Below are 26840 nucleotides of genomic sequence, written 5' to 3'. Positions count from 1 at the left end.
GCCTGAGCTTAATTCTGGTAGCAGGACTCTTTCTCTATCTAAAGCAGGATCCACAGGAGGGGATACCGAACCAGAAGAGATGGACATCAGACGGGACCCATCTCAGACCACTGACGGAAGGACATGACACACACCCATTTCTGCAAAATTACTGGTATCGTTATGTGTATGACACAGCTAAAACTCAAAATAAAACTGATTGTTATGTGTGTTCTATAATGCCCGTGCATTCCCAAGGCCCCACCATATATGTCAAAGCTATGAACCTCACCGAGACAAGTTGCGCCATATCAATGGGCCTGATAGGATACACAGATAAACAGTTATTTCTTATGCCAGACCAATCTTTCATATTTAACACTTCTGGAATGTGGACAGATGAAAATCAGATCGTTGTGAATTATACACTGCGCAGTGACCAGAGATTAAATTATAGCTGTGACCCAGAAAACTGCACTTGCGACAGAAACCAATGGCAACCTCTCAACATTACAGGGATATCAGAACCATTCAAAGCATATGTAACAGACCCCGGAAACCATCGACACTGCATAAGACAAAATATTATAGGGAATCATACTCATTTTGTAGGGAATACTACTAAATGTAACTACTTCTACACTTACAGGAATAATCCCGGAAACGGCACATACTGGATAGAAGGGGTGGCATGGTTATGTGGTAATAATGCTTATTATGTACTTCCACCCAGCTGGTATGGTGTATGTGCCCCAGTTTTCACATCAGATCACACTGTGGTACTTAGTAAGCAGACTATAGTTGTACCACATAGGAGGTCAAAAAGGGAAATAGATGTTAAACCACATGACCCCATTTGGGGAACAAATGTCCCAGATTAATTTAAACTTTGGTCTAAAGATGATAAAACATTATTATCTCTCTTACCCTGGTTGGGTGTGGGCAAATTAATGCTGCGTGTGGAAACTTTAAGTTATCGATTTGGATTGTTTCTAAATAACTCCATAATAGTAGAAGAGGGTCAAAACACAGAAATAAGCGCTATGCGAGCCATGATAATTCAGAACCGCATGGCTTTGGATATTCTAACAGCATCAACGGGGGGCGTTTGTGTTCTATTGAATAACACCTGTTGCACATATATCCCAGATAATATACACTCTGCAAACATAACGGGAGCATTGAACAACCTACGGAATCTGCAAAATGTCATGGCACATGACCACCCAGATCCTAACTCTTCTTGGTTAGATTGGATGCTCACAGGGGGATGGATAAATCTGTTTAAGGTTCTCTTAGTTGCAGTAATAGCATGCATGGGCTTTCTGTGTCTCCTGTCAATATGTATTATCCCATGTTGCAAATGCATGGTACAAAGAATAGTAACTCAGTCAGTCACGGTGGCATATGCAACACTGAACCAGGTAGAAATGCACGAAAATGAAGGGGACGATTATGATGACATGTTGTAAATAAATCACATCAAAAGCCTGAGTGTACTCATACATTGTATTTCATAAAATGACCTTACAGCAGAAAATCGAAAGAAGTTGTTGCTTAAGTGAAATGAGAAAAAGTACAATGATGACATAAACAGGGCAGATTTTTAAATTCCTTTATTATGTTTCACTGTTTTCATTAATTAAGTATTATTTTTTTGTTTTTATGATTTCAAGTATTATTCTTTTATTTTTATGATTTCAAGTATTATTCTTTTATTTTTATGATTTCAAGTATTATTCTTTTATTTTTATGATTTCAAGTATTAATCAACATTTAACTTTTCATGGTCGCCGAGGGCGGCGGGGCCGTATGAGTATTTCCCACAAAATATAATTTGTTTACCGTCCGTGGGTTTTCGCTCATACAGAGTATTTTTCTTACTCGTTTTTATATTAAATGTTTTTACTTGTGATAAAAGGAAGGACTGTTGGATGGGTGCAAAAACTTGTTATCACTCATGTAAAAACTTTGGGTTGCAAGGCACCTGCACTATGCCTTTCTCCCTGTGTGTGTGAGATCATTGTTATCTCTGTGTGAACCAGCCTCCTTTCCGTCTCACACACATACACCCTGTCTGAACTGTCTGTTGAATTGTGTATATAAATAAAGAGATAGGGTGTCAAAACTTTGTAGTTTCACTGCAAAGTGGGCTACCCTTGTCACAAGTAACTCTGACTGTATCGTTCTTACCTCTGAGTTGACTAAATAATACCTAACAAGTACTTCGAGTATCTCCTCAATCCTGCCATCACGCATTCCCTGGTGGAAACAGAGGCTGGGGACTCAGGGTTGGACTCTTTCATCACCCAGGCTGAAGTCACCGAGGTGGTTAAAAAGCTCCGCATGGCAAGGCTTCGGGGTTGGATGAGATCCGCCCTGAGTACCTCAAGTCTTTGGATGTTGTGGGGCTGTCATGGTTGACACGCCTCTTCAACATTGCGTGGCAGACGGGGACAGTGCCTTTGGATTGGCAGACTGGGGTGGTGGTCCCCCTACATAAGAAGGGTGATCAGAGGGTGTGTTCCAACTACAAGGGGATCACACTCCTCAGCCTCTCTGGTAAGGCCTACGCCAGGGTATTGGAGAGGAGAGTCCGGCCGATAGTCGAACCCCGGCTTCAGGAGGAGCAGTGTGGTTTTCGTCCCGGCCGTGGGACACTGGACCAGCTCTATACCCTCTACAGGGTACTCGAGGGTTCATGGGAGTTTTCCCAACCGGTCCACATGTGTTTTGTGGACCTGGAGAAAGCATTCGACTGTGTCCCTTGTGATGCCCTGTGGGGGGTGCTCCAGGAGTATGGAATCGGTGGCTCTTTACTAGTGGCCATCCGGTCTCTGTACAAGCAGAGCAGGAGTTTGGTTCGCATTGCCGGCACTAAGTCGGACCTGTTCCCGGTGCATGTTGGACTCCGGCAGGGCTGCCCTTTGTCACAGGTCCTGTTCATAACTTTTATGGACAGGATTTCTACGTGCAGCCAAGGGCCGGAGGGGTTCTGGTTTGGGGACCAGTGGATTTCGTCTCTTCTTTTTGCAGATGACGTGGTCCTGCTGGCCCCCTCTAGCCAAGACCTACATCATGCACTGGGGTGGTTCGCAGCCGAGTGTGAAGCGGCTGGGATGAAGATCAGCTCCTCCAAGTCCGAGGCCATGGTTCTCGACCGGAAAAGGGTGACTTGACCTCTTCAGGTTGGAGGGGAGTTCCTGCTTCAAGTGGAGGAGTTTAAGTATCTCGGGGTCTTGTTCACGAGTGAGGGAAGAATGGAGCGGGAGATCGACAGATGGATCGGTGCGGCTGCCGCAGTAATGGGGGCGCTATGCCGGTCCGTTGTAGTGAAGAGAGAGCTGAGCCGAAAAGCGAAGCTCTCGATTTACCGGTCGGTCTACATTCCTACCCTCACCTATGGCCATGAACTTTGGGTCATGACCAAAAGAACGAGATCCCGGATACAAGCGGCTGAAATGAGCTTCCTCCGTAGGGTGGCCGGGCACTCCCTTAGAGATAGGGTGAGGAGCTCGGCCATCCGGGAGGGGCTCGGAGTAGAGCTGCTGCTCCTCCACATCGAGAGGAGCCAGTTGAGGTGGCTTGGGCATCTATACCGGATGCCTCCTGGACGCCTTCCTCGGGAGGTGTTCCAGGCACCCTGGGTCGCCCAGGGGACGACCCAGGACACGCTGGAGGGACTATGTCTCTCGGCTGGCCTGGGGATGCCTTGGGCTCCCCCCGGAGGAGCTGGAAGAGGTGTCTGGGGAGAGGGACGTCTGGGCGTCCTGCTGAGTCTGCTGCCCCCGTGACCCGGTCCCGGATAAAGCGGAAGACGACGAGTACGAGGTCACATTCTAAGATTTCAAGTTTTTTTTACAAATACAAATCTCAATTGTTGAGGCATGCAGTCTGCACCTTTCAGAGGGTGGCACCATTGGTTGTCATTGGCATAAAAAGGAAAATTAATGTTTAACTTTCTTGTAATTTTTTTAAGTGCCGTGATTTACAGAGAAAAATAAACGACCTGCCCAAAACTTGACCCATGTGGTACTATCTCAGTTCTACTAGCCCTTAGCCTCCTGGGAAAGTTCTGAGCCAAATCGGTCCTGTACATAAGAGACAAAATGTCTCTTATGTAGCTTAATATTTTCCAGGCACACAAGCTCCTTTTGGGGAAATTTACAATCTCTAGCTGTTAGGTTTAACACAAGTGTTTTTGGACTCCGGGAGAAAACTAAAGTACCTTAAAAATACCCATGCATGGATGGGGTGAACATGCAAACTCTGCAATAATTTCAGCTAAAGTGTAACATATGACATGATCACATCTTCAGACCTTTTCAAACCTTTTATCTGATTTAGTGTTAAATACAGATAAAGTTATTATAGTGGGGGATTTTAACATCAATGTTGACACTGAAAGTGATAGCTTAAATATAGCCTTTAATGCTATCTTAGACTCAATTGGCTTTGCTCAAAACAATAACAAACCTACCCACCATTGTCTTCATTCTCTGGACCTTATGCTGACATATGGCATTGAGTGTAAAGACATAACAATATTTTCTCATAACCCTGTCCTTTCTGACCATTTTTTAATAACCTTTGAGTTTAATTTAACCGAGTACTCCACACCTGAAAGAAAATTTCATTATAGTAGATCATTATCAGACAATGCTGTAACAACCTTTAAAGAATCTGTTCCACTTTTGATTTCCTCATTATCTGAGAAAAACACAATGGAGGACAATAATTTTATTTCTTCCCCTTCACAAATTGATTCTCTTGTTCATAGTTTTACTTCATCATTGCGTGGTGCATTAGACAATGCAGCCCCCTTGAAAAAGAAGGTAATTATTCATAGGAGGCTAGCTCCCCGGTTTAATTCAGAGCTGCGTACTTTAAAGCATAATGTTAGAAAATTGGAGAGAAAATGGCGCTCTACACGCCTAGAGGATTTCTACTTAATCTGGAAAAACTGTTGTATAAAAAGACACTTCACCAAGGTAGAACAGCTTATTTCTCATCATTAATGGAAGAGAACAAGAATAATCCTAGGTTTCTCTTTAGTACAGTTGCTAAACTTACACAGAGTCATAGTTCTGTTGAGCCATCCATTCCCTTAGCTCTCAGCAGTCATGACTTTATGGGATTCTTCTTAAATAAAATTGATTCTATTAAAAAGAAAATCTTTGACATACTCCCGAAGATGATTACTTCATCCTCAGCAAGTGAGATAACATTGGAAATAACTGCAGAACCTGATCTGTGTTTGGACTGTTTTGATCCTGTGGAGCTTCCTGAGTTATCAGAAATATTAGCTTAATCTAAACCTTCAACTTGTATGTTAGACCCAATCCCAACCAAATTATTTAAGGAAGTGTTCCTTCTGATTACCAGCCCCATTTTAGATATGATTAATTTATCCTTAGTAAATAGACATATACCACAAGCTTTTAAGGTAGCTGTAATTAAACCTTTGTTTAAGAAACCTTCGCTTGATTGAGATGACTTAATAAATTACAGACCTATATCGAATCTTCCATTCTTATCTAATATTCTTGAGAAGATAGTTGCTAATCAATGTGTGAGCATTTACACAGCAATGACCTGTTTGAAGAGTTTCAGTCAGGTTTCAGAGCTCATCATAGCACTGAAACAGCTCTGGTGAAAGTCACTAATGATATTCTTATGGCCTCAGATAATGGACTTGTGTCTGTACTTGTCCTGTTAGATCTCAGTGCTGCATTTGATACAGTCAATCACAATATTCTCTTAGAAAGACTGGAATATGCTGTAGGGATCAGGGGAACAGCGCTAGGCTGGTTTAAATCTTGTTTGTCTGACAGATTCCAGTTTGTTCATGTAAATGATAAATCATACTTAAACTCCAGGGTTAATTGTGGAGTACCACAGGGTTCAGTACTTGGGCCAATTCTCTTTACTATATATGTCTCTGCTCTGCTCTCTCAAACCCCCAGTCAGTCGTGGCAGATGGCCGCTCACACTGAGCCTGGTTCTGCTGGAGGTTTCTTCCTGTTAAAAGGGAGTTTTTCCTCTCTACTGTCGCTACATGCATGCTCATGCATGCACTCTGTATCTACTTGTGACACCTTTCTGGAGGGGGGCATCGTCCAAGCTTCTGCTGGCAACAACTTAATGCTCACCCTCTACCAATGATCCACATGGCCCTGTATTTCAGTGTTTAACCCTTTCTTTCTCCTAGACATGGCAATTGACTGAGTTTATCTGTTCTTTCTTTCTGAGTGAAACGACTAAAGGAGCTACATCCAATAACATTTACTTCTCCTTCCCATAGAAAGGACTCCTGGATCAGTGCTTCTTTGTTCTCTTTGTGTCTCTGCTCTGTTCTCTCAAACCCCCAGTCGGTCGTGGCAGATGGCCACTCACACTGAGCCTGGTTCTGCTGGAGGTTTCTTCCTGTTAAAAGGGAGTTTTTCCTCTCCACTGTTGCTACATGCATGCTCAGTATGAGGGATTGCTGCAAAGTCAACGCCAGTGACTGTCCACTGTCTCTACATGCTCATCTGGGAGGAGGGAATGCTGCAAGTCACTGACTGGATGCAATCTGCTGGGTTTCCTTAGACAGAAAAACTTTTTATCCAATTTGAATAAATAACTGAATCTGATTGCACTGTTGAATGATTAGGATTAATTGGAATGTATGAACCTGACTTTTGTGAAGTGCCTTGAGACGACATGTGTTGTGAATTGGCGCTATATAAATAAACTGAATTGAATTGAATTATATATATGCTTCCAATAGGTAAAATTATCAGGAAGCATAGAATACATTTTTACTGTTACACTGATGATACTCAGCTTTACTTATTCATAAATCCTAATGAGCCCAGCCAGTTAGATGGACTACAAGCATGTCTTGAAGACATAAAAACTTGGATGACTTTAAATTTTCTCCTTCTAAATTCAGACAAGACAGAAGTTGTCGTCTTTGGACCAGAGTCTTTAAAAAACAAACTGCTTAGTCAATCACTTAACCTGGATGGCATTAAATTGACCTCCGGTAATAAACTAAAAAACCTTGGTGTTATTTTTGACCAGGACATGCCATTTAAATCCCATATTAAACAGGTTTCTAGGATTTCCTTCTTTCATGTCCGGAAAATTGCCAAAATTAGAAATATCCTGTCCAGGAGTGACGCTGAAAACCTAGTCCATGCATTTGTTACTTCAAGGCTGGACTATTGTAATTCATTACTATCAGGATGTCCACAAAATGCAGTTAAAAGCCTTCAGCTGATTCAGAATGCTGCAGCAAGAGTTCTGATGAAAATTAAAAAGAGAGATCATATTTCTCCTATTTTAGCTTCCCTTCATTGGCTCCCTGTTAAATCCAGAATAGAATTTAAAATTCTCCTCCTCACATTTAAAGCCCTTAATGATCTAGCTCCATCATACATCAGAGATCTGATTGTTTCATACGTTCCTAACAGAGCACTTCGTTCTCAGACTGCAGGTTTACTGGTGGTTCCTAGAGTCTCTAGAAGTAGAATGGGAGGCAGATCTTTTAGTTATCAGGCTCCTCTCCTGTGGAACCAGCTCCCAGTTTTAGTTCGTGAGGCAGACACCCTGTCTACTTTTGAGGCTAGGCTTAAAACTTTTCTTTTTGATAAAGCTCATAGTTAGAGTGGCTTAGGTTATCCTGAGCTATCTCTATAGTTATGCTGCTATAGGCTTAGGCTGCTGGAGGACATAATGACCACTTTCACTCTCTTCGCTACATTCTCACACTACTCTCCAATTTGCATTATTTGCTGTTATTTCAGCTTTTAACTTTATGTTCTCTCTCTTTTTTCTTCCTAGAAGCTACACCTGGCCTGACTCTGTATCTACCTGTGACACCTTTCTGGAGGGGGGCATTGTCCAAGCTTCTGCTGGCAACAACTTAATGCTCACCCTCTACCAATGATCCACATGGCCCTGTATTTCAGTGTTTAACCCTTTCTTTCTCCTAGACATGGCAATTGACTGAGCTTTTACTGTGACTAACTCTATGTGCTCTCTTTCAGACTCTAACCTTGAAAACTGGCTCAGAGTTTATCTGTTCTTTCTTTCTGGATGAAACGACTAAAGGAGCTACATCCATTAACATTTACTTCTCCTTCCCATAGAAAGTACTCCTGGATCAGTGCTTCTTTGTTCTCTTTGTGCTCTGTTCTCTCAAACCCCTGTTGGTCGTGGCAGATGGCCACTCACACTGAGCCTGGTTCTGCTGGAGGTTTCTTCCTGTTAAAAGGGAGTTTTTCCTCTCCACTGTCGCTACATGCATGCTCAGTATGAGGGATTGCTGCAAAGTCAACGCCAGTGACTGTCCACTGTCTCTACATGCTCATCCAGGAGGAGGGAATCCTGCAAGTCACTGACTGGATGTAATCTGCTGGGTTTCCTTAGACAGAAAAACTTTTTATCCAATTTGAATAAATAACTGAATCTGACTGCATTGTTCAATAGTTAGGACTAATTAGAATGTATGTACCTGACTTTTGTGAATTGCCTTGAGTCGACATGTATGGTGAATTGGCGCTATATAAATAAACTGAATTGAATTGAATCTAAATCGGTTGCTCTCACAAGTCTTAGAAAATAATTTAGCTGCATCAATGCTTAAACAAACGTACCTTCTTAGCAGCCAGCTTGTGCTCTTTTTATGGTTCGTGTCCACAGTTCAACTGACCCAAATGCAACCCAAAGTGTGTGTGAGTTCTGGAATCTCCCTGTGGTAAGAAAGTAAGTACCTCCCAGTAATGGTGCTGATTTCAGTTAAAACCACAAGGATTCACATAACTCGAGAACAGGAAGTTACATCCTGCACACCCAGGAGTAGCACATTATTTGCCTGCTGTATCAGATATTTCTTAATTTGATGCTCGTACTCGTGCACGTCGTTTTCCGTTTATCCAGGACGAGGGGATAAGGTGATCGGGCCGCTGAGGTCTCCACCTTCGTCCGCCACCTTCGTCCGCCACCCAATCCTCTCTGCACCGGTCCCTCACGGTTCCCCCTGCAGGTGGTGGGCCCACTGGGGGATGGCCTAGCATTTCTCGTTCGGGCCGGGCCCGGTCGGGTCCCGCGAGGAGCAACCCAGCCACCAGGCGCTCTCCGGCGAGTCCCGACCACAGGCCAGGCTCCAGGGTGGAACCCGGTTCCACCGTACCGGGCGATGTCACGTGCCTCGATATTTTAGCCCTCATGAAGGATTCTTTAACCGCTCTTTGTCTGACCCGTCACCTAGAGCCTGTTTGCCATGGGAGACCCTATCAGGGGTATTTAGGCCCCAGACAACATAGCGTCTAGGATCATTTGAGCACTCAAATCCCTCCACCACGTTAAGGTGGCGGTTCAAGGAGGGGAATTTGATGCTTTTTGCTTTAATTTATATTTGATTCAGGAGAGTGAACATGTTCTTCTGTTTATCTCAAGCATTTCACACTGCATATTAGCCTCAGCAAACCGTCCTTTGGGAGGGAACATGACAGCGTCATGTTGTAAAGAGACCTTGTCAGGGACCATGATGCTGGTCAGAAGTGACAGACGGAGCTAAATACAGAGCATAATTTATTTACACAAATGCTAATGGGCAATAATTTCTGTCACAAGATTTATAAAGCTGGTCAAGGCATGCCCCAAGAGTCTTACTCCTGCAATTGTACTGAAAGGTGGTTGAATACAAATGCATGCCACATTTTACCGATTTTTATTTGTAAAAATGTTAAAAGCCATGTCTTGTTTACCTTCCACCTCCTAATTATGCTCCACTTTGTGTTGGTCTGTTACATACACTGGGCAAACCACCAGTCGGTCACAGCAGGTGGCCGCTCACACTGAGGCAACGGCTAGATGATACTTCCTTTTAATAGGAAGTAGTTCCTTTCCACTGTCACTACATGCTTGCTCAGTATGAGAGGTTGCTGCGAGGTCAGTGACTTTATGTAGCTGGATTGCTCTGCTTTTGCCAATCGGCCTTACAAGCTAAAACTGACTTTATTTTACGCTTAAGATTTAATTGGAATTTATCAAACTGAATTTAAATCCCTATGATGTAATGTTTTTGTGTATAAATGGGATGTGTTTCTTTTGTAAAGTGCCTTCAGAACCCCTGTAAGTCTCATGTGCCTCGGTGTAACGGTTGCTGTCAAAATGAGTTCCTCTTTTTCAGATTCTGCAGTGAGGAAATTAAAATCTTTAACCAGCTTTCAAAAGCACCATCTAGTGGTTGATGGAAGGCAAGACTGCAGTTTTCCAAAAAATGAGGACAAAATGAAACCCAACATAACCATGTTCTTGGTGCAAGTTGGAAAATCAGTGTGATCCAAACGCTGCTTGTCCTTTGACATGTTTTTTAAGGCTTTGACATTTTGATCCAAAATAAAATATGTTGAAACTTTGACTTTTGTTTTAGGCTATACGTGCCCTTCAAATTTAGAATAAGCAAAGCCACATTTATACATCAGTGTTTATCAATTTGTAAATGCCTTTTTCATTTTCACTTTTCAGTAAAAATTTCAGTTTATTAGCTTGGTTTGAGAGGCTGGAGTAACCAATTGTAATGTTAGTAACACTAACTAAGCTAATATGCCTCTATAATTCCTTCATTCAAACACTAAAGGGTTTGAATTTAGCTCATTTATGAGTTCAGAAACAGAGCTGGTAAACTTTGGATTTGGGGAAGTGATACTTGTTCTAAAAGCATGGTTCTCTACCTGCGGTACAGGCACTATTGGTGGTACTTCTTTATTGACCAAGAAGGTGAGTTGCCCAAGCAGATTCTTTGCTTTAAAAATCCTTTAAAGACATGCAATGCTGACGATGTCAAGAACACCCTGTACAAATTTAAGCAGATGACAGTGAACCAGTAACATGGATGTGCTTTGATCTAAACTATGTGTTTAAAGGTGGGATTTCTTCTAAAAAGTATCAACTACTTCTTTAAGTTCTGGAACAAGATAAAATAGAACAGCATATAGGCGGGCCTTTAGGCTACGTCTCCTCTCTCATTGGTTCGTCGCACCATCACTCAAAGGACTTCCGGGAGTTTTAGCAGCCCGGATGTGATGTAGAAACTACTCTTACTTCTCGGAAGCTGATACGCCTAGGAACTGCAGTAAAGTAATTACTTGAAAGCATTCAAGTCGAAGGAGTTTGCTTAGGTTAACCAAATGGCTTATCCAGGATACGGCGGGGTGAGTGAACTATGTCTGAACGTGTTATTGAGGAATTTTTAACGACACACACGAACTGTAGTAAGCTAGCAAAACAAACTAGCCCTTAGCCTCCTGGGAAAGTTCTGAGCTTACAACAGCACAGCTGTTTGTTAAGAGCAATGGAGACATTTACCGGTAAGAAAACTCTTTCACAAGCAGTACTGGTATCTGCTGTCTGTTCGACACTGACTGCTAAATCAGAAAGCTGTCTTCCGGGTAAAAGAAAACGCCTTTTACTCTTCAACGCAGCTTCATTAAATCTGTTTAATTTGGTTATTTAGTGTGTGTAAAACTTAAGAGTGCTCTATTTAACGTCTACAGATAAATATGTGTAGCCCTGAATCCCATGGATAATCGTATGGTACTTGAGAGCATAAACGCAACCATTATTGTTTAACTTGGAATCGACATAAACCAGGTGTGCTAAACTAAATGAACGGTCACGAGACCATTCACTGCAGCTGAGAAGGAGCAGTAGGTCACAGTCAGGGTGAGATCTTACCAAGATTTAGTCTCCCATCCTCAGCTCACAAGGTTCCTATTCAGTCTGGAATGTCTGGATTTTTCTTTTAAGATTTTCAGGTCTGGACAAGTATGGGTAAATATTTGATTCTTCCACATTTTTTCTCCATGTTGTCCTTCACTCCATTTAACTGTTTACCCATTTTCTGTCAATTCATTCATCATTTTTCCTTCTGTCTTCCCTGCCAACCATTCAACCATCCATCCATTTTTTTTCAGCTCTGCAGATCTTGTAATTTTGAGGCAGTGATGCATTCATTGATAAATGAGACTTAAAATTCTTAGCTGGGATACAAAACCACTGGCTCATCTCTGTTTCAATTTAGGTGAACTCCTGCTTTTGGGTTGCGTTAGCCTCATAGTATAATTGCCCATGTCATTTTTGGCAAATATGACATAGGAAGTTATGGTATGAGGCTTACCATAATAAATGTAGCATGCTTAGAACCTGAGATTTTCTCATGTTTGATCCCTCTTATTTCTCAGTATGGTGGTCCAATGCCAGGGATGCCACCCCAAGGAATGTCAGGAGGACCCATGGGGGGCCCCATGCCTGGACACATGGGCGGACACATGGGAGGGGCCATGGGTGGTCAGATGGTAGGTCCAATGGGAGGCCCAATGGGAGGCCCACAGCCTCAGGGAGGATATGGCTCCTATGGAGGAGGCTACCCAGGTGGATTTGGTGCCCCGCCCCCAGCTGCCAATGATCCAATGTGGGGTTACTTCACAGCTATAGCTGGACAGGTAAGTGTGGGTGGGCTACAAGTTTTAACAATGTGAGTTTCCTAAGAACACAGTGGTGGATTTGTTTTTTTTTTTATCTCAGACATAGTTTTCACTTTAGTGTACAAGCCTGAACAAGTCTTCTCACAGGATTTCAGAAATTAGTTATTATGGAAAAGCAAGAGAAAAGTGGCTCAGCTTGATTTTTTTTTTCTTTGTATTTGATTCCTTCCCAATATGACCAGTGAAAATGACTGATAGGTTAATTAAAAGGGAAACTCAAACCCTTTTTTTCAAAGTGGCACTAGTGGCATTTATTCACAATAATCAGACAGGAAATGGTCAGAAGGTATAAGAGGTCAAAGTAACAAAAATTAACTTGAAATGAATTGTAGGTGTGAAATACTGAACATGCTAAAGTTGAGTGCCATGAAAACCAACATGTGATTAATTTCACCTCTGAAAATTAGAATTCGTGAATTTGGAGGTCATTAAAATGATAACATGGTAAATATTAATGTTAACATTGCCTGTTTTCATTAACTGCATTGATTTTTAGCTCAACCATTTTTACCACCCAGTTTTATGACTGATCGCGTTCACATTGTAATATTTGATACAGCCCTCAATTTTGTAGTCCGTGACCCACGATTTCCCATGATTCATTGCGGGTGGAATCAGATTGTTAGAGCTCAGGCTGAAAACGAGGACGATGGTGGCAATAACTGTGAATAAAAAATGCCAATAATGTCCTTTATGTTAACCCAAAATAAACTTTTAAGATGTTTTTTGGCAAGAATGTAGGTTTGTTGAACTCAAATATCTACTTGGTTTGTTGAGACTCCACTTAATTTAAAAAGAGGTTCAGCATTTCTTGGCACCAGCTTGCTTTGTATGGCAAGCCAAAAGGGTCAAAAATCGTCCATATTTTAACGCGTTGTTCTAATTCGTAAATAACAGGATGCTCCGTTTTTTTTTTTACGTGCAAACGCCTTACGAATCAGATCGCTCGGTGACATAAATAACACGTGTTTCCGTAAAAAACGCGCGGTTACGTAAATAACGTGTAGTGGCATTTTATGCATATTTTATCAAGAGGTTGTCCTATAATTGCTCAGCCACTAGATTTTAGGGCTTTTGGGCGGTTCTGGGAAGATGGCGATCCAGGCGCGCAGCTTCTTTTAAGCTGCAACACTAATCCAAATACAACAGTTTAGACCTCTGTTTTTGAGCATTAAACAAGTTACTGATATTACCCATTTACCTTTTAAAAACTAAAGTCTTCATCTGAGATTAAAAACCCGGCACAGAGTGTGGTATAAAGAAAAAAGAAAAGATGAAGCGGGAGAAAGCCGATGTTGCAGCTAAGCTAGCAACAGCCTCCAAGTGCTCCCCGGCCTCCGACCATGGATATTCAATGGAGACTTCTACGATGTCAACTAAAAGAAAATCTCCGCCAACACCTATCAAAACACCGGCGCCACCCAACAAGGTAATCGTGTCCTCAAATGAGGAAACCAACAATCCGATTGTAGAAGCCATTAACAAGCTCACTAACAAGATTGATGACTTCAGTGTGCAGCTATGTGATAACATGATAATGGTGGCTAACATTTCCAAGCTAGCTGAAATGAATGCAGCTGATATAAAAGACTGTAAAACTAAATTATCTGGTTTTGGAAAAAGATGTGCCTGCACCTATCAAAGGAAATATGGAGCTGAAGAAAAGATTGTTGGAACTAGAACGCCACAAACGTCGATGGAATTTGAAAATCCAGGGCTTGAAAGAGAAAAATAATGAAGATACCCGCAAAGAAGGGCTTGAGGTCTTAGCCATGATTGCGCCACATTGGGCCTTATCAATTGGGAACGCATTGGACCCTGTGCACCATCTGGGGAAAAAAGAAGAGGGGAGACATCGTCAGATATTAATCCAGTTCAGCATGAGACACCACCGAGATGCCTTCTGGAAAACAACCATGGATTCCAAAACGTGCAAGGAGCTGGATATTCACTTGAAAGAAGATTTCTGCAGTTTGGCCCAAAATGGAGCAATTATACACTACTACAGGAGGAACACAATGTGTTAACTTCTAATTTCATACCAGTTACATAACTTATTTCTAAAATGCTTTATGTTTAAATAGGCAAATTCAAAGTTCAAATGTTACATAAAATCTATTTGATAAGTAACAATGATTTTTTTTGTTTAGAGGTCAATTGCAGTTTTAGGGAGTTAGTGGCTCATCCTTACTAACTAAAACCTTTTACCTGAGCACTTGAAGTTCAGTTAAGGCTTGGTATTTTTGTTCTCTTTTTCTACCCTTTTATGTCTGTGTTTCTTTCCAATTTTAACTGTGTATATTTAAATACTAGGGACTTGAGAGATGGGGTTAAAAGAAAATCAATATTTCTGTTTTGCAAAAATGTAAAAGCTAACTGCATGATGTTACAAGAAACCCTCTATTGAGGCAGATGAGAACTTCTGGTCTAATCAGTGGGGGGGGGGGGGGGGGAATAATTCTGTCATGGCACTAATCAGCTGGTGTAGCATTAATATTTAAAAACTTTAGGAACAGAATAGAAACTCATAGGAAACACAACCTACGTCACTGGATAATCTGTGTACTCAAAATGGAAAATTGCTCCTTAATTCTCTGTAATGTTTATGGTTTCCACGGTGCTACTCGGAACAAATGTTTGACTGAAATAACTAGTCACCTGAAAGAACTCTCTCAAAAATACTCCACGAATAATTTTATTTTGGAAGGAGATATCAACATGGTGTATAGTGATTGGCTTGATAGATCACCCTCGAAATTCCAATCCTATCATATAAATCTAGTTTTACATAACTTTGGTTTAGGTCTTAACCTAGTAGTTCCTTGGAGAGAAGCACATCCACTGGGACAGTCCTTGTCCTGGTTTAAACCTGATGGCTCAGCTAAATCTCGTATTGTCTTCTGGCTTGTCTCAGACAGTTCAAGGCAAAGTGGTGTGGATGCTGGTATTTCACCAGCATCTTTATCCGATCACTGTCTGATACAACTTAATATCACAACTCAATTGAAACAAATCCCATAATAAAGGTTACTGGAAGTTTTACTCAACCCTGCTTACTAATGAAAAATGTAATTATGAAATTCTTGAAAGTTACTTACATTTTTTACTGATGAAAATCTAAATTCGTACACAGAAAAATGGAAAGTCTTTAAATTTAAAGTCAGTCAAATCTCGATCAAACACAGTAAACTAATAGCTGTCCAAAATAAGCAAAATGAATTAGAAATTATAAGAGAACTCAATCACATGTGCTCTAAACCCTTTTTCAATGATGATACGCAGCATAGAAATATCTTACTCTTTGATGAAATTTATTCTACAAAAGCTAAAGCAGCATATCTAAGATCTTGAGTAGTTTAGGTACTGCATATTTCTGTTTCTTGTGATTGTGATAATTGCTTGCAAATTGATAACGAGCCATGTACAAATTCTAAAATAATATCCAACAAAATTTTGATCCTTTACAGCAAGTTATATTCCTCCTCTTATGATAAACCAAAAGCTGAAATATTCTACCAGTCTATTCAAAATTTAATTCCTAAAATTGATGACAATTATAAGCAAGTATGTGAGGCCAAAATTACCATAGAAGAATTGGATAAAGCATTAGGTGCTTTATCCAAAGATAATGCTCCAGGCTGTGATGGCCTGACAAGGAACAAACATTTTTGGATCCATATCAGAACCTTTTTGTTTGGAATGCTCACAGAAATATTAGGAAATGGTTGCTTAACACACACTATGATACAATGTATAATCACACTCATTCCTAAACCTGGAAAAGATCCAACTCTTCTTGATAATTTAAGTCCTATAACACTGCTAAATCACGATTAGAAGCTCCTCACTCACATTTTTTGCCAACAGGATAAAATCAGGCATATCCCAAATAATTTTGGAAACTGATTTCTAAAAGGCTGCTCTATACATAATAATATTCGCCTTATCTTAGAGCTAATTGACTATAACCTGGCTTTAGATCTATTTCGATATGGAGATAAATTTAATAATGTAATCAACATACTTTATAAAGACACAAACAGCTCAGTATGTTTACCTCACGGCACCTCACAAAGATTTAGTATCGGAGGTAGAAAACAAGGATGTCCAGTCTCACCGCTGTGTTTATTGCAGCTACAGAAATGCTTTCCATACGAATTAAAAACGCAGAATTTGGTAAATTAAATGTTCTAGACAAAGAGTTCTCCATCAGCCAGTAAGCTGATGACATGACCATCTTAAATCGCCTGAATGAAATTCCAAAAATTCTTCAATTAATTGAGGGCTTAAGCTAAATTTAAACAAATGTGAGATATTACCATTAAAATAATGTTTTTATATCTACTACTTTTGATATCCACCAGCAAGTGTTATGATACTGGAGACTAATCTACAAACCTAATTGTAGCCCACACAATACTCCCTTGTGGAAGAGCTGTTACTGTAAAATTAAAAATAAATTAATCTATTCCCAAAAATGGATTGAACGAGGTATTTGGTCTGTGATGCATTTATTAAACGATACAGGTATTACGCTATTTGAAGATTTCTCAGCTAAATACAACCTGTAAACAAACAGGGATTTTCAAAAAATTCTCAGAGCTCTTCCTTCAAATATCCTAAGCACAGCCAAAACTCTAGTTCAGAGCCCTGATTTTAAAACCTCTGTTGTTCCTGGTCTTTTAATTAATGGACACCACATTACAAATAACAAACTCAAAAATCCTAGAATTGGGGAATTGTTTACTTTCATTTTGTATCTAATCCAAATTATATCTCACAAATATTCTTGCATGATCAAAGGAAAAAAATCACAAGAAATGATTTAAAACTTCCCATTCCTCCAAAAAGCTAAGGAAATACACTTCAAAATCTTCTCAGGTGTTTACCCCTCAAAAGAATTCCTCAGACTTTGTTTTAGGAATGATGATAACTCTTGTGTATTTTGTGATGAGGATGTTGAGTCAACAGAATCTTTTTTTATGATGGTGTGTACTGTAAAGCATTATGGGACGATGTGCCCTGCTGGCATTTCCCCAAAAAACTTACTCCAATTTTCCAGGACTGAAGTTATCTTTGGGACTCTGAAAGAAGAAAAGAAACTTGAAAGAATATTGTAATTGTTATGGGTAAATTTTTTTTATCCACAAATGTAAGTATAAATAAAAGTAAACCATCTTTCCTCACTTTTCACCCACAAACGTGGGTTTTTATCATATGTTTAACGATCTTTTGGAAAAAACTCTAATTTATTTATTTATTTTTATTTCTTATATTCTTCAGTTAATAATCCTTTCTCATCTTTATGTATAATCTCATTTTTCCTGTAATTTGGTTTTGTTTCTTTCACATCTGTCTTTGGAGGCTGCCTGTGCTGGCATGCTTTGAAGTTTGGAAAATATTTAACAATAATACCATATTTTCTGTTTATATTGTTAATAATAAAAAAATAAAAAAGATTTTAAGGCATTTTACCCAATCAGTTCACTGCAAGGGCAGACACGACCAGGAGGTCCCTGATCTTTGGGCAAAGACATGTCCGGTCTAAATCAAACCCAGTTCAACAATAAAGGCTGATATAACATAAAACTCGCTCTACTTGTTCTGTTGGGGCAGAAAATAAGTGTCATCTTTAACAGGCAATTAATTATTCATTTAAAAAGATTAGTGATGAGAAAATGTGCATAAAATGCCACCACAAATTATTTACGTGAATGCGGGTTCTGATTCGCGACGCGTTTGCACGTGAAAAAAAAACGGTGCACCCCCGCATTAGTATACAGATGATTTTTGACCCTTTTGGCTTGCTGTCAGCTGGCCAAGCAGTGTTCCCTCCCTCTTCAGGAGAAGGCGCCTGACTCCCGGCTCATCGCGTTAAAGAGAGACTGAGGCGGAGTCTGGAGACGCAACTTGGGCGCTCTTCGCTTGTGACTCCCCGCAGGTCCGCCAACGATATCACTGCCGTACTATTGAAAATGCATGCAAATAACTACAAGTACTACGCTGTCGCAACGGGACTACTGCCGTATTCTGATCTACCGGATGTAACAAAAATGACACCGTGAACGTGATGAATGATAAAGCAGAAGTGGAGGAGCTAAAATCAATGCAGTGAATGAAAACGGGCAACGTTAAATTTGATAACCTCAATATTTATACCAAAATTCTTTACCATATCATTTTAATAACCTCCAACTTCACGGATTCTAATTTTCACAGAGGCGATATTAATTACATGTTGGTTTTTACTGCACTCAATTTTACCATGTTCGGTATTTCATGCCTTCAATATATTTCAAGTTAATTTATGTGACTTTCACCCCTCATAAGAAAGGATGTGGCAAAGACCTGCAGCAAATGTCCCAAAGTCGGAAATCAAACCACTGACAGCTGCGTCGAGGACTTTAAGCATGTGTTCAAGGGGCGCACGCTCTACCTCTACGCCAAGTGGCGCCCCGAAAGCTTAAACCTCAAAGACATCTTGTTAGTTTCGTATGCCTGTAACGGTCTCACATTACATGAGTATCTCTCTCTGGTCTGTGTAGGATGGAGAGGTTGATGCAGAGGAGCTGCAGAGATGCTTGTCTCAGGCAGGTTTCACAGGCAGCTACAACCGTAAGTGGACCAGCTCTTCTTGTGCAACATAGGAAACTTCAAAGTGCCCAGTTACTGCTGAAACCAGACACTTGCATACACTATATATTTAAAAAATACACAACTTATTTTCTCACTGTTTGACACTTAAATTAGAATAAACATTTCCTGTTTTAGGTCACTTGGGATTGCTAAATATTTTCTAAATGTTGGAATAATGATTACCTTCTTAAAATGTACATGTTTTCATTCACTAAAAATTTATTTTTTTAACAAATTGTGACAAGTAACAAGTCTGTAGACAGTTTAATCAATATATAATGTAAAAATGATTTTCTTTACATAACCTATTAGTAAACTAAATCTGCATGTGTAATTTAATTGGATTAATTCAACTTTTACCAAACAAATAGTATGACGACCAAGGAAGACTGCAGAAAGTTGGAGATAAAGTTCTAGAGACATTTAAAGCAATGTTTGGTTTTAAACAATATCCTAAGCTTCGATCATCTCAGGGGGCTGTGTTCAATTCAACATCCGAACATATACACACTAACATAAATGCAAACCTAGCAGAACCACTTCACCAATCCAGCCTTTATGGGATAGTGGAAAGAAAGTCGTTGGAAGTTCTATTTAAAGCCATAAACATGTGAAAGAACATGCTGTAGTCGGATGGAATCAAAATCGGGCCTACATGTAAAACACTGGTAGAGGCAGCATCATGCTCTGGGGGGTGCTTTTCTTCAGGGAAGCGGGTCAGAGTTGATGGGAAGATGGAGGGAGCTAAATCCAGCTGCAGAAGAAGGGATAGAGGTTCACCTTCCAGCAGGAGAACAATCTGGAACATACAGCCAGACCTATAATGAAAGTGTTCAGATCAAAGCATATCATTTGTTAGAATGGCCTAGTCAAAGTCCAGAGCTACATCGAAATAAGAAATTTTAGCAAGATTTAAAGATGATTATTCGGACACTTTATCCAGTTCGACTGAGCTATCCTTAGGGATAGAAATGTATGTCTAAAGATTTATTTGCAGCTGCAGATACAGGGTTGAGGAGAAGTATTGAATACAAAAAGTTTTCATAAAATTTGTATGTTATAATGGCTCAGTCAAAGTCCACACCACAGCGTGAGTGAAATGCTTTGCTGAGACTGATAAGGTCGTATGTGAGATGATTGCTCCAAGTTAAATGTCAGTAAAGAAGATTCGTCACAAGGTGAAGTTTTTTCACACACTTCTTTAGTTCCTTTTATTGCATAACTATAATGTATGAGACATCATTAGATTGTTTTACTCTAGGTTAAGGCTTAGTAAGGACTGGATGACCAGTTTTTAATTCAATTCAATGCAAAAATACTTTATTAATCCCGAAAGGAAATTAAATGTTGTTATAGCTCATATTATGTAGGTTTCTTCAAAGAGTCGTTGATGCTGATGGCTGTGGGCAGGAAGGATCTCCTGTAGCGCTCCATCTTACAGCAGATCTGAAGAAGCCTCTGACTGAAGATGCTCTGTTGTTGTAGGACAGTCTCATGAAGAGGATGCTCAGGGTTCTCCATAATGTTCTTCATTTTATGAAGAATCCGTCTTTCCACAATGATCTCCAGAGGTTCCAGAGGAGTCCCCAGAACAGAGCCAGCCTTCTTTATCAGCTTGTTGAGCTTTTTTAAGTCCCTGGTTCTGATGCTGCTTCCCCAGGAGATGATGGAGAAGAGATCAAACTCTCCACAACAGACTTATAGAAGATATGCAGCATCTTGCTGCAAACACCAAAGGACCTAAGCTTCCTCAAGAAGTACAGTCTGCTCTGTCCCTTCTTGTAGATGGCTTCACAGTTGCATCTCCACTCTAGCATGTTGTCCAGGTGAACACCGAGGTATTTATACTCCTCCACCACCTCCACTTCTTCCATGATGGAAATAGTTTTTGACTTATTCCTGTTTCTCTTCAAATCTACAATCATCTCCTTTGTTTTAGTCACGTTCAAAATGAGATGAGTGTTTCCACACCATGCCACAAAGCGGTCCACCACCTTCCTGTACTCAGCTTCTTGTCCATCTCTGATCCACCCCACAACTGCAGAATCATCCGAGTATTTCTGCAGATGACAGGAGTCTGTCTTGTACTGGAAGTCTGAGGTGTACAGAGTGAAAAGGAATGGTGAGAGTACAGTCCCCTGTGGTGCTCCTGTGCTGCTGACTACCTGGTTAGACTCACAACCCTTCAGTCTCACAAACTGTGGTCTGTTTGTCAGGTAGTCTTTGATCCAGGAGATTGTTGAGGCCTCCACCTGAGTCTTCTGGAGTTTCTGACAAAGCAAATCAGGTTGGATTGTATTAAATGCACTGGAGAAATCAAAGAACATGATCCTCACAGGGCTGCTGGCTTTGTCCAGATGACAGTGGGTTTGTTGAAGCAGGTGTATGATGGCATCTTCAACTCCAACTCCACAGCGATAAGCAAACTGAAGGGAGGTCCTGGGGCCTCATGTACGAAAGAGTGCACAGCTTTCTTACTAAAAGTTTGCAGTAGGAAGAAATTCTGAAACTTCCACCGCACCAAAAAATTCAGATGTAGGAAACTGTGTAGACATGTCACTGTACACGTAGCCTTCAGACATCCCAATTTGCGGTTAATTTGGCGTAGCTGGACGTGGTGCTGGAACTGCCCAGTCCCCGCCCCTAAATACATATGCATGGTAGTATAAATAACCAGAAGGCACCCACCACGTGTCCAAATAACCATGGCAACGGTACTGTGACAGTCTGAACCGGTTCATTTCAGTGGAAAAACGCCAAGCGAGACTGTGTCTACAAAACATGGGGGATGTTTTTAGTCAGTTACAGCAAACCAACTACTTGAATGACATCAACTCAAACCTGACAGAAAATCAAAACGTTTGTCGGCTCGAACCTGTTTAGTTCTACCATGTGTGTATCTAAACATAAGGGCCCTGTCTAGCTGCTGCACTGAGCTCATTCATAGCTCAGTGCAGATCATTATGATGACGTGAATATTCCTTCCATATTTCTATTAGGTTGTCACCACACACACTATGTGAAAACTTTAATTCTGTACAACCATTCAGGACGTCGCATAAGAAAAAAGAAAAGAAAATTACCTAGAAGCCAGCCATCGCATGTTTTCTCACAGGTCCAATTTACATCGGTGAAATAGGGGAGTTGGCTTAAAACATTTAATAAAAACCTGACATTTGTTTTCAGCCCCCTTTACTCTAATGTCCCTAAATAAAGGCTAGTGCAACCTATAGCTTTCAGCAGTCAGATAAGTAATACATGTATCCCACCTGTAAGATCAGTATAAATACAGCTGTACAGTGAAGGCTTCAGAGGGTGGTGAGGTGGTGGCAGCATTATGCTGTGGGGATTCCACTGCCGGGTCAGGGAGGCTGGTCAGAGTTGATGCTTAGCCCCATGATTCCAGTTGGTTACTGGGTAAATTTGAGTAAAATCAAAAATTTAACCAGATGCATTTTAAAGTAGTTTTAACTTGTACACAGACAGAAGTTGCATTGTTCCATGAAAATTAAACAGCTTTTTATTGAATACCTGTTTTTATATTTTTGCAGCATTTAGCCTGGAGACGTGCAGGATCATGATTGCAATGCTTGATGTATCCTTTTGATGATTGGTCTTCAGGGTAGAACCTCCCACAGGAGAGTCACTGTGCTGGTATGACGTTCTGCTCCCTCCATTCAATGCTGCACTGAACCGAACCATGTGATCTGTTTATTAAAACTTTAACCAGACTTTCTCCAGCGGGACTATACAGGCAAGATGGGTTTCAATGAGTTCAAGGACCTGTTCAAGGCTCTCAGTGGCTGGAAGCAGAACTTCATGATGTTTGACCAGGACCGCAGTGGAACAGTGGAACCTCATGAGATGTCCCAGGCCATCAACGCTATGGGTGAGAGCTAGAACAGTTCATGATATTGGACTCTTGAAGGATGGGACTCAAACACATTAGTTTTCATTTATAACTTGGTGATAAATGGAGGATAAGCTTGGCAGAACAACATCCATTGTTTTCCAATAAGAGGAAAACTGTTATTACTCATCTCTTTATTTCACTAGATACGTTCAGTTCACCAGAACTCCTTAAATATGAGGACTCATGCTGACTAATGATGTTTTTCTGCACCAGGTTACCACATCAGTCCTCAGGCCCTGAATGCAATCATAAAGCGCTACAACAAAGGGGGCAGAATCTACTTTGATGACTACGTGGCCTGCTGTGTTAAACTGCGAGCTCTAACAGGTCTGATTTGGTCAAGAAGGCTTGTTGTTGAATTTAATGCTGGCTGATAGTCAGGGGGCGCGTAATAGAATCTCTGCTCTGAAATATTGACCGTTACCTGAATTCATGTTATCTCTGCCTACCTTTCCTGTTACAGACAACTTCAGACGAAGAGATACCATGCAGCAGGGGTCGGTCACCTTCCAATATGATGATGTAAGTGGCATCTTCTTCTTCCTTTAGTCTGCCCAACTACTACAGAACCTTGCAAAGGCATTCATCCTAAACGTATCCAAATGTAGTCAATTTACAACTACAACTTTCAGCATAATTGTTCAGTGGAAGAAATGTGATAGTTTTAAAAAATATAAATTTGGATTCAGCCTCTCATAATCTGATACCCCTAAATAAAATCCAGTGCAACCAGCTACCTTGAAATGCTCCATACAGAGTCCCATACTCTTCAGATTAGCTCCAGCTCAGTAAGGCTGCATTCCTATTTTGAATTCATGTCTGCTGTCGCTACCCTCTAAGGCCTTCACAGGATTTTATTCAGGGGCATTCTATACTTTTCAGATTTTTTCAGTGTACACACATATTAAGCCATGCATAATTTTCCTTCTGCTTCAGCTATAATCTGCAGCATGAAGTCCAAACATGCATAGATTTTTGGAAATTTGTGCAAGATTTCATTTTTCAGAGCTGCAAAAGACGTTTTGGGAAATTCTTTGAACTTCCAAAAGTTTTTCCAATATAATCTGTTCATGAATCATTTTGGCATAAAGTGCAATGATTTTTTTTTTGTAACCACAGCCATAGAGTAAAAATAACATCCTACTGTGACTCTGTGTTCAAGGGAGGTAGTATGAGGGACTTTTGTACTTTCTGTATATATACATGTAAAAAAAAAAACTGTCTTACTTGTAGCATAAAGGCTTTGCCAGAATTTCATGCACAAACCTGCGGTGGTATCTGATGTTGCTGCAACCGGACTTTGTACTAAAGAGCAGAGTTATGTCAGATTGCTTGTAGCCGATTCACCAGGAAACTTTGTGCTTCACACTTTGTCTCCCTCTGTGTTTTCTGTTAACAGTTTATTCTGTGCACAATGGCCATCTAAGCACTGCCACCTGCCCCACACCAAGAGGTCAGAGAGTTCAGGCTGGTCAGGTCAGTGCCTCACAGGAATGCAAATGGAGGCCAGTATATTACACGGCAGGAGATGACTCTGTAACGCTTCGTATTTATAATACACAGAGGCAGCATTTTTCACATTTGGTGGGAATTATTGGACATTTCAGTAAAAAATTACTTTAAGACCTAAATATCTGAATTATTTGGAAACTGGTGTAATCTAATAACCTACCTGTACTTTTGGAAGACTTGCATTGATAATACATTAAGAATGTTCTTATACCTGTTGTGCCATTATAATCTGAATATATGCTGAAATATATTTAGATTGTTTTTTTTATATTCAGTTGAACGTTATGAAAAATGTGGTAGAACTCTTAACTAGTGATTTAAATTAAAAATTTCCTGTTTTTATGAAAATAGACATTAGCTCTTTGGTGTCAATTATGAACTTTCCCTATATGTGCTAGTGCCTAAAATAGTGTGAGCCAAACACTCCCCATTCTGTAAGCAAATCATGTTTTTGTTCAAATAAACACATTTCAATCAATATTCATTTTCTTTATTCATTTATACAATTGTGCATCAATTCCCCAGTCTATTTACACAATATACTTTAATGTCTTTCTTTAAATATAGTTAAGAACAGAAACATTCAAATTAGCTGTTAAGTGTCGCATTGTATAAAATACAGTGGCAAACGTTTAAAAAATGCATAAAAACAATTGTGAACAGCACTAGATTTAAAAAGTGACATTTAGATCCAGTACAGCAAGGTTGCTTATCTCTGTGCAAAAGTTTGCAAATCCCATGAAAAGTTCAGACAACCCCTTCAGGCGCTGGACACGTCGAGTCCGGCTTCAGAAACTTTCAAGTAATTAACGAAGGAAGGAGACAGCACTCTGCTATAAATATTTGGACAAATTCTCCGTTACCACATCCAGTTTGACCCTGGATTCTCTTATTGGGTCCACGTTATGTCTCATTTGTCAAGGAAACCCGTTATAAATACAAATAATATCCTAATTATAACTCCACAAATACTATTGAAGGATTTGTGAAAACTTTCCTGTTTCTACATTCAGAATAAGTCTATGTCGAAACTCAGATTCTACAGTGCTGCGAAAAGGTTCGCCTCCTAACAGATTTCTTCTATTTCTGCATATTTGTCACACTTACCTCTAAGATCAAATTAATTTGTGACAAAAATAACCAGGATTAAATGCTAAAAGCAGTTTTCAAATGATTTTGTTAAGAAGAGAAAGTAATTGCCTGGTTGTTTGAAACATCAAGTAACTGTAGAACCTGATCTGTGTTTGGACTGTTTTGATCCTGTGGAGCTTCCTGAGTTATCAGAAATATTAGCTTCATCTAAACCTTCAACTTGTATGTTAGACCCAATCCCAACCAAATTATTCAAGGAAGTGTTCCCTCTGATTACCAGACCCATTTTAGATATGATTCATTTATCCTTAGTAACTGGATATGTACCACAAGCTGTCAAGGTAGCTGTAATTAAACCTTTGCTTGATCGAGATGACTTAATAAATTACAGACCTATATCCAATCTTCCGTTCTTATCTAATATTCTTGAGAAGATAGTTGCTAATCAATGTGTGAGCATTTACACAGCAATGACCTGTTTGAAGAGTTTCAGTCAGGCTTCAGAGCTCATCATAGCACTGAAACAGCTCTGGTGAAAGTCATTAATGATATTCTTATGGCCTCAGATAATGGACTTGTGTCTGTACTTGTCCTGTTAGATCTCAGTGCTGCATTTGATACAGTCAATCACAATATTCTCTTAGAAAGACTGGAATATGCTGTAGGGATCAGGGCATCTTGTTTGTCTGACAGATTCCAGTTTGTTCATGTAAATGATAAATCATCTTTAAACTCCAGGGTTAATTGTGGAGTACCACAGGGTTCAGTACTTGGGCCAATTCTCTTTACTATACAGGTCCTTCTCAAAATATTAGCATATTGTGATAAAGTTCATTATTTTCCATAATGTCATGATGAAAATTTAACATTCATATATTTTAGATTCATTGCACACTAACTAAAATATTTCAGGTCTTTTATTGTCTTAATACGGATGATTTTGGCATACAGCTCATGAAAACCCAAAATTCCTATCTCACAAAATTAGCATATTTCATCCGACCAATAAAAGAAAAGTGTTTTTAATACAAAAAACGTCAACCTTCAAATAATCATGTACAGTTATGCACTCAATACTTGGTCGGGAATCCTTTTGCAGAAATGACTGCTTCAATGCGGCGTGGCATGGAGGCAATCAGCCTGTGGCACTGCTGAGGTCTTATGGAGGC

The 26840-nt window shown here is 40.1% G+C and overlaps 1 protein-coding gene across 1 annotated transcript; it reads left to right on the top strand.

Moving 5' to 3' along the window:
• Window positions 1-11028: 11028 nt before the first annotated feature.
• On the top strand, window positions 11029-25057 carry gca (grancalcin). Its single transcript, XM_047354829.1, has 8 exons — window positions 11029-11186; window positions 12216-12476; window positions 19064-19133; window positions 22706-22749; window positions 22896-23043; window positions 23281-23394; window positions 23531-23589; window positions 24467-25057. The coding sequence occupies exons 1-8, from the start codon at window positions 11163-11165 to the stop codon at window positions 24491-24493; spliced, it is 747 nt and encodes a 248-aa protein (XP_047210785.1). The 5' UTR covers window positions 11029-11162; the 3' UTR covers window positions 24494-25057.
• Window positions 25058-26840: the final 1783 nt, after the last annotated feature.

Source organism: Girardinichthys multiradiatus, chromosome 24, assembly GCF_021462225.1.
Source record: "Girardinichthys multiradiatus isolate DD_20200921_A chromosome 24, DD_fGirMul_XY1, whole genome shotgun sequence".
NCBI classification, from domain to species: domain Eukaryota; kingdom Metazoa; phylum Chordata; class Actinopteri; order Cyprinodontiformes; family Goodeidae; genus Girardinichthys; species Girardinichthys multiradiatus.
Note: the sequence above shows the minus strand (reverse complement) of the source record. Positions and strands in the feature narration are given on the sequence as shown.

Coding starts and splice junctions, on each gene's coding strand:
- gca (XM_047354829.1), top strand. CDS start 11,163: ATGGCTTATCCAGGATACGGCGGG. Junction 12,477..19,063: donor TCACAGCTATAGCTGGACAG/GTAAGTGTGGGT, acceptor TGGTCTGTGTAG/GATGGAGAGGTTGATGCAGA. Junction 23,395..23,530: donor TAAACTGCGAGCTCTAACAG/GTCTGATTTGGT, acceptor TTCCTGTTACAG/ACAACTTCAGACGAAGAGAT.